Here is a 9,585-nt window from a genome sequence, read left to right on the forward strand (position 1 = left end):
ACTTAATCTTGAATACTCTACCCATACCAAATGACTCAACATTTAATTGTCAATCAGCTAGGAATTATTGCACAAACTAATCTACAGCTAAGTAATAAACAATATATTACTCACTACAATTAGTATAAAAGACTACACAAACATTAGCAGGTAAAAGAGAAGAGGGTGGGGGTGGCGGTAATCACTAATTCTTTCTCAGAGAACATAAAATAAACAAAACTTTGGTAAACAAAATCTATGATCGAGAAATAAACTAATGAAAATAAGAGATTCTAACATGATAAATTGAAAAATGAAAAAGTGTCTCGATCATACATAAATAAATACTAAGTAAGTAATCTTGGAGAGATCAAGCTCTCTGTGAAAGTGAACCCATTCTGAAATTTACCTGGTGGCAATAATGTAAAGGGTCCTCTTTGTGTCCTAAATCTGATGTACCTACCTCGTAAATGTGAGCACCAGAATAATACTTCACCATTTGCAAACCTATATTTTGGTGTGGCTCTAAGAAGATATCGATCTTCGATAAATAATATTGCATTCCAAGATTCCTTGAGATCATAATCTCTCATTATCCATAACTTAAAAGTGTTGTTCCCCTCATGACACATATTAGAATAAGCACAAAGCATTCCTTCCAATATAGAAATACCAATATTTCTGGTGTTCACAAAGCATATTTGCTCTGGCAATGATATCTCTCCGTACACTTCATGGGAAATATAAAATGAAACCACAAAGTAATTTTTTGAATAAAAACCAATCCAATGAAATGCCCCATGTATAAATGCCAAAGAATCCATACCGGACACCCTATTGCCAGTGACATGAGGATGTTTATCAATTTTTCTCCAGGAACCACTTTTGAGCGTGAAAATTTCACCAGACACTTTGTGATTACTAGATTCATTCCCCTCAATTTTTAGAATCTTATAGCCACCACTAGTTAAGTCAAGACTCAATCCCAAACAAGAAAATATTCCCACTGAAAATTCTGGAGTGGGGAGTACAATTGATTCTCTCGTCGAGGGATTCCACAGCAAAAGTATGTCTTGCTCAACAATATTTTCAAAAGCTCTGATAAGAAACAAGCCATCACAACAATTATACATTGTGCAAAACATTGGTTCAATGTTTAAAGGGAAACCCAGTTTCTGTATATCCTCAACCAACTGAACCGGTGATAAAGAACAAGAGTATATGGAAGAGATATCTTCCTCAAGGCTTTGTTGGTAATAAAGAAATTTCTGAGAATTCTTGGCATGATTGAGATGTTTCATCCTAAAATACGGCTGATCAATTAACGATTTCCAAAATTTCGAAACACATTTAAACCGAAGAAGAGACTGCACAGGTAACCTACTGATGATGTCACTAAGTATGCCCTCTTCAAAGTGCACTTTCATGGCCTAAATAGGAAAAGAAATTGATATTAGACACAGCTTACTTTTAGTTTTTTTCAAATATTAATACCATTTCAATTAAGATTTAGAAAAGATAAACCCAAAAATTTCTTTATTTTTTCTAATTACTATTAACAAACAAACAGAATAATAAAATTTAGAAAATCTTTTGGTGGAGAAAAATTTCTATAAGACCATAGCAGTGGCAACAAGAGAGAGCAACACATGAGTGTGTTTGGTATGAAGAAAAATATTTTTTTTAAACTTTTTTTCTATTCTTTGGTAGGAATGTAAAATAATTTTAAACCAAAAGCCTTTCTACATACATATAAAGCAAGGAATTAAAAAAACAAATGTGACACCTTCTATATTAGATGAGGATTAATATTTTTGAAGCAAACATTTTCCTTCCTACCAAACAAATAACCAAGGTCTAAAACATTTTTAACAATTGAAGTAAATTAAACTAGAAAAGAAATCTTTTTGTGAGTAGCAACAAAACACATATCATCTAAATCAAATCAGTAACAAATTCCAATAAATGAACTCAATTGATGTATCGTGGACTCACCTGATCTAGAGTATCTATTGAATTTGCTTTCTTTGAATGCTCCAAAACTGTTTGTCATGCATTTAAAATTGAATGAAATTAGCTCAAACACAATCATTATTAAATATATATACCTTTAGGAGTTTGATTGGAAAATACTAATTTCTTTTTCTGTTGGCGATTCACCATCTTTAGAGCTTGATTTGTATGCTAGAGTTTGTTTTCTTATGTATGGATAGGATTTGATGATTGTTTGTTCTTATTTATAAGCCAATTCTATTTGTTTTTGGGAAAAATATAAATACTCCACCAAAAAATAAATTTTCATAATTTATCCAAATTTGTACTATCCAATAAAAAGTAACACTATAAATTATTTTCCTTTAATATCCATCTTCCATAAAATTAAAAATATAATATTTGCTTTGACTAACTATAGCAAACTATAACAATTATAGAATTCAATTAAAAAATACAATATTCAAATCAAAATTATCGTAAAAAAGCAAAAATTACAACCTGACTAACTACATAAACAATGGAATGGATTGTCGGTATAGGTTGTTTAATCGAGAAATTACATAGATAAGAAATGTTAAAATATACAATTGATGATTTTTAAAATAAGAATGAGTACGCTAAATAATAATAACCATACATAATGTATCTTAAATAAACGGGTGCTATACATACTAATATACATTAAAATGTATACATATTATTCCGACTATACAATAGATCAGTATGTATACTGATAATATATATATACATATTATTCCATCTATATAACTAATAATACGTATTCATATTATTTCAGTTATACATACTAATCATATGTAAAGAATACTGCCGCAAGCAAACTCTGAAGGAAAAAAAAGGAATAATAATAATTGTCATCCTTCCTTACAGTAATAATTCTGAATATGGTATGTACAACAACAAAATTAAAAACAATAATCCAACTAGTCTTAAATCCCGATATTTCATAAGTAAGGCAAAATAATAAATATAACCATCTTAAAAATTTGTGTCACATGTACAAAAGCTTACTAATATAAGGAAAAAATGTCAAATCTAATACATCACCATCCAAAGCTAGAAACGACAAAAATAAAAATAGGGGAAGGTAGCTAATGTCTCCAAACACCGGGAGGTCATCGCAACTTTGGGTCACCAAAATTAGGGTCAATGAGTGTCTTTAATATCAGGATCTGCATCGAAAAAAAATGCAACAAATGTAGAGTGAGTAAGAATCACTAATACTCAATAAGCATCATAGGCATTGGGGCTCACTAAAATTAGGAGGTGAAGAATCTAATATGATGCCTGATCGTACGCCTGCACACCTGAGTCTGCATCAATAAGAAGATGCAGCGGCCCCCTCCAAAGAACGTAAGTACATGTGGAATAGTATTGTATGTAAAATGGTAGAACAAATATTAACGTACATATATTAAAAAAAAATATCTCTAAACCCATTAATGTTAGATTCTCCACCTCATAAGCATTGTATGTAAGCATGTATATTAAGTAGGGCCGTTTATTTTAATCCTAACTTGTTAATAGGGGTATTCAGAATCATAATAGATCAGTATGTATACTAATAATATATGTACATATTATTCCATCCATATAAAATAATAATATGTATTTGTTATATTCGTGTTTTCATGATTTAAAAAGTATGAAACCTGGTAGAGGGACCTGGTCCATGAGTAACATCTGTCTAGGACAAGAAAATGGAGTACAACTATAAAGCTGCAGAGGTTCGTGGGCACTGCAGCAGAGGTGCTGCAACAGCAGGTTACCTCGACCAATGACGTTGCTCCTAGGTTTTTTGGTCTCTTATGTAGAGAACATTGTGACAAAAAAAATTAAGCTTTTGCAAATCAAGTTCATACACAAAGCAAACGCCATTTCAAGGAATCAGATTGACTACATTTTGTAAATGTAGTGGAACGACGATGATAGTTTAGATAAAAAAAGTGAACAATTGATAGTTAAAGTATGTTTCTCTAAATACGTAGTGATAGTTCAGATAAGAAATTTATACCTGATAGTTTAGATATGAATCTCAAAAAACTAGAATACTTTGGGTATGATTTTAGCCATTCACTCTTTATTTTATAAACTTTTTTAACATATACACAAGATCTTAACCAAAGTTACTTAATTCAGATGAACTTGTAACTTCTGCACTACAGATATGTTTGGTGTGAAGAAAATATTTTTCATTGAAACAATTGTCTAGAAAAATAATTGAAAATACTTTCTAGAAAAATAAGTGGGTATCTTAATTTTTTGTGTTCGATATGTACATAAAAAATATTATTCTAAAATTATTTATATATAATCTAGACAAGTACTATGAGAGTTGGAGTTTACTTGTGGGGATCAGAGGTTGGGGGGTGGAGGTGAAGATGAGGTATGTTCGGAGTAGGAAGGACACAATGAGTATACAATGTCACTTATAAAATTTGTTTTTCGTACTTAATGAAGAAAATTATTTTCCTAAAATTATATTTCTAAAAATTTTGATCAAACAAACAAAAAAAATAAAAAATATTTTTCAAAAATTATTTTCCTCCATACCGAACTGTAACGACCTATCTCCGTCATTATGAATAGGCTAATGGAGAAGAAATTTGGGCTAGAAAACTTCGGATAATGACGTCGGAAAAATATAGCTTAGGCCAGACTAGGACAAATTCTGAGTCAGTTGAGGTCCAGGGTGACCCGGTAATAGTTGGCGGATCGAATCGGCAATCTGATTAAGTTAGATGATATCCAAGACGATACGAAGCCTTTACGGCATTACGAAATCACAATTGGGTGAGTAAAACTCTTGAAATTGAATTTGGCGTGGAGGGTGTGATTTCAGACACCATGGGTTGAGGGTGTGTTTTGAAATGGGAGTTTGGAGCTCAAGTTTTGAGCTCTCTGTTTCTGTGCGAACCGCCAGAGCTGGATGGTCCTACTAGAGTGGGACAGTTGCAAATTAATACGAGGTAAAAACCCTAGAAATAGTTTTATGCATAAAAATTATTCTTAAGACGTTAGGAGGTGACCCAGGGCACTTTTGATCACTTTTCCACAGATTCTCATGCCAAAGATAAAATTTCTACTCTATAAACTCATAATTCAATTTCTAGAACCCGTATACTAAGGTGGGTGATCATTGTGGGAGGGTTTTGGCCTCTGGATAATGATTGAAATTAGCCCTAGGTGGGGTTTAGGATCATAGGTTGGTCTAAGAGGGGAATTATACTATAATTCAGGTAAACTAGACCATTATATTGATCCTTTGTATGTATTTACTGTCTTTAGACTAAGAACAAGCGAAAGAACCTGAAAAGGGAAAACTCTTGCACTTTAGAGTTGTCGAAGCTCGAATTCGAGGTAGATTTCATTTCCCGTATTAGACTCATGTACATGCTAAATTACTTCCTTGTATGCATATGTGTATATGAATAGGGAAGTATGCTAGGAATTATGTGAAATGATTCCTTACTGGCCTGACTTGTGATGAACCTGATCTTGGTGATATGGTGTTGACTATTCATTATAATTGTAGCTTTTTGGTATGTTTGGATCGGGTGTCACGTTCCGATACACATTTGGATCTGGTGTCACGTGCCGACACAAATCTTGAATTGAGTGTCACTATTATGACCCCAACCTACTATGACTGACACCCACAATACTTATTCTAGTGGGAGAACCATTTCTACAGCCTAGCTTATCAAACTTTTGGGGATAGACTTGGAAAACAAGAATAAACCAGATATAATGTTGAGTTCCTATAAACTCAGCCAACCATGTTAATAACAACGATATGTGGAAGTAAACACATCCTAGAAACTGAAAGTCATCGTACCAAAACTCTGACTAACAAGTCTAGAACAGGACAACTCCAAATAGAATCTAACAAATAAGCAGAAACATTATCTGAACATCTGAGTCCCGAAAGAAGGACTGAGATAAATAAAAGAGTTCACGGCAGCATGACAAAATAGCTCACCTTTGGACTTTAACACCCTATTAATCTTGCAACCGAGGTCTCTCTGCAACCGGCTGAATATGCCATGTACTCAATAAAAAGGCAGAGCAAGAGTAGTATCAGTAAAAAGCCCTGTACTCGAATGGTACTTCCTTTTTAGTTAACCTGGTCAAGTGAGTAGCAGTAGAAGCAAAGTTTTTTACGAACCGGCGATGTAACTGGTTAGTCCCATAAAACTTCTAACCTCTGTCACAGAACTAGGCCTAGCCTCATTCTTAAATTCCTCAATCTTTTGTGGGTCGACCGTTACCCCTTCTTTTGAAATAACATGGCCTAAAAAGACAATTGAAGGAAGCCAAAATTCACACTTAGACAATTTCGTATACAATCTTTGTCTTCCCAAAACTCCCAACACAATTGAAAAATGGTCTGCATGTTTCTGTTCACTCTTTGAATACACCAATATATCCTCTATAAACTCTATCACAAACAAATGCAGGAACGGTTTAAACACTCCATTCATCAAACTCATGAAAATTGCAAGTGCATTGGTTAACCCAAAAGACATTACTAAAAATTCATAGTGCCTATACCTGGTTCTAAAAGATGTTTTGGGCATATCCTCAGATCTAATTTTCAACTAACGATAACCAAATCTGAGATCAATCTTTGAGAAGACTGAAGCACCTTGTAAATGGTCAAACATGTTATCAATACAAGGCAAATGATATTTATTTCTGATGGTGACCTTATTCAATTGTCGGTAGTCAATGCACATTCTCATACTACCATCATTTTTCTTGACAAACTACACCGGAGCACCCCAAGAGGAAGCACTATGACGAATGAACCCCTTGTCAAGAAGCTCCTGAACCTGAGCCTTAAGCTCTCTCAACTCTGTCGGAGCTATACTGTAGGAAGGAATGGAAATTAGACGAGTACCCATCTCTAAATCAATGCAGAAGTCTATGTCTCGGACATGAGGCATACCAAGCAAGTCTGAAGGGAAAACCTTTCACACACTACTGGAATAGACTCAATAAAAGGAGACTCTACTTCCACAATTCAGATATGGGCCAAACAGGCCAAACAACCCTACCCCACCATTTTTCTATCCAAAGAAAGGATATGATCTTAGTTGGCTTAGGCTTATACACCCCTTCCCACTCTATCCTTTCCCTCTCCGGGATCTCTAGAGCCAGAGTCTTTGCATTGCAATTAAGTACCGCAAAGTAAAGGGTCAACCAAGTCATACCTAAGATCACATTAAAATCTGTCATGTCTAGAATCACTAAGTCAACCCAAGTCTGATATTCCATAAATATAACATAACAAGAACGATGCACATAGGTGACTATGACTAACTCTCCAACAAGGGTAGAAACATGAACAGGGGCATCCAATATATCACAATATGCATCAAAACCCAAGGTAAACCTTACATATACATAGGAATAACTGAAACCCAAATCAAATATAACAGTAGACATCCGATCATAGGCAAGAATAGTACCTGTGATAACTGCGTCAGACGCCTCTACCTCGATTTTGCCTAGAAGTACATAAAATTGAGCTCGATCATCCTAACAGGCTGCCTTTTTACCTGGTCGAACTACTCCTTGACCTGCACTACTACTGCCTTGGCCCCCACGACCTCTCAGATTTACTCCTCGCCCACTTTGTGGACATCCTCTTCCAATATTCCCTCTAGTTGCTGGGACCACTGCTCAGTCCTGCTGGAGTGCTGAAACTGTCCTGTGAAGGTGAGGGCACTCCTTCCGTATATAGCCCGGCTCTCTACAGTTAAAATAACCGCGATTAAAAGATGGGAGACTACATGAGAATGATGCTCTTTAACCCTCATGGGCCTGATGCTATTGTGGAGTACCTAAAAATCTGCCAATGAATAAAGACAGTTCTAACTAAATTGGCCGAGCAACCATCACCGGCCTGCTTGACCCTTTGAAATAGAATCCCTGGAAGTTACTTGCATTCTTGGGCCTTTAGACAAAGCCTTGGCTTGCCCATCCTTCCTCACACCTTCAACTTTCTTAAAAAAGATTATGACTTTATTGAAACTCCTGCAGAACGAAGTCATATGAACAAAAAGTACCTGCAACTCAGGGTCCAACCCCTTCACAAACAACCTGATCCTCTCCTTCTTAGTAGTAACCATTTGAGTAGCGTATCAGGATAATGCATGAAACTTGGCTTAATAAGTAGCCACTGATAACCCTCCCTGCTCAAGGGCCATAAAATTATCCTTCTTTCTGTCCCTTAGGGTGCGGGAAATACACTTCTGTAAAAATAGAGCATGGAACTGAGCCAAAGTGAGTGGGGGCAACACAGCAGAACGACACTCCACATAAGTCCTCCACCACTACTTGGCCTCTCATTGTAGCTGGAAAGTCACAAACTCTACTCCATGTTGATACACTATGCCCAACTTGTATAACCTCTCATAGCAATTCAAAATAAACTCACAGGCATCCTCATTTTTAGTACCTTGGAAAACTAGAGGTTTGATCTTGAGAAATTTGGTGAGTATGTCATACTCAATACAATTCTTCACAGGACCCATTAGTGGCATAAAGAACGCATCTGTGCCTATTACTTTATCTGTTAGCTGATCTACAATAGCAAATGGATGGTCATCAGGAGCTGGTGCTGCGGGCATGGTGGGAATGGCACCAGTGCCATCTAGCCTAGTCAAGAATACCATGATCTGCTGGTCTAATATTGGATTCAGAGGGGGAATACCTACAACCTCAGTTCGGGTATCTTCCTCTTGTTCTGCCTGCTTTTGTTCCTCTCCAGCTCCTACCTCTCCCTCAAACTCATTCTGAGGAGCCGAAGGCCTCACCTGCAGACACTTCTTCAATAGGGACCTCTGCTCTGGTAGGTGCTACCCTCTCTCTACCCCTTCCTCGTCTACCTCTTCCTCTGCCATGCTCTCGAACTGCTGGCTCTTCCTTAGGCTCAATTGGAGCTGCTGGCCTAACACCATTATAATGTGTGTTAACTATCTGCAGACAAGAGAGTGAAAGCAATTGGATACCAATTTGGATCACTAGATACCAATTAGAAACAAGTTATAGCACGAAAGAAGAAAGATAGTAAAACTTTTTCTAAAATCTTATAGCCTCTCGAAGAAAAGTATAGATGTCTCTGTACCATTCCGTAGGACTCTACTAGACTCATTTTGGTAGAATGAGATCAACAAACCTAGGCTTTGATACCAACTTTTTCATGACTCCAATCCGCTGTGATTGACACCCACAATACTTATTCCAGTGGGAGAACCATTTCTACAGCCTAGCGTATAAAACTTTAGGAGATAGACTTGGGAAGAAGGAATAAACCAGAAATAATGCTGAGTTCTCATAAGCTCAGCCAACCATATTAATAGCAACGGTATGCGGAAGTAAACACGTCCTAGGAACTGAAAGTCATTATACCAAAACTCTAACTAACAAGTCTAGAACAAGAGTATAACTCCAAATAGAAACTAACAAATAAATAGGAATAATGTCTGAATATCTGAGTCCCAAAAGAAGGACTGAGATAAATAGAAAAGTCCACGACAGCATGATAGAATAGCTCACCTTTGGACTTTTAACACCTTCTTAATC

The 9,585-nt window shown here is 35.9% G+C and overlaps 1 protein-coding gene across 1 annotated transcript; it reads right to left on the bottom strand.

The window, feature by feature from the left end:
* Positions 1-326: 326 nt before the first annotated feature.
* Positions 327-6,899, bottom strand: LOC129883675 (putative F-box protein At1g47790). The gene is made up of 3 exons (XM_055958290.1): positions 6,776-6,899; positions 6,198-6,286; positions 327-1,409 (listed from the first exon to the last, which is right to left on the bottom strand). Exons 1-3 carry the CDS (start codon positions 6,897-6,899, stop codon positions 327-329), a joined length of 1,296 nt encoding a protein of 431 aa, XP_055814265.1.
* Between the last annotated feature and the right edge of the window lie 2,686 nt (positions 6,900-9,585).

Source organism: Solanum dulcamara, chromosome 3 (genome assembly GCF_947179165.1).
Source record: "Solanum dulcamara chromosome 3, daSolDulc1.2, whole genome shotgun sequence".
Classification (NCBI taxonomy): domain Eukaryota; kingdom Viridiplantae; phylum Streptophyta; class Magnoliopsida; order Solanales; family Solanaceae; genus Solanum; species Solanum dulcamara.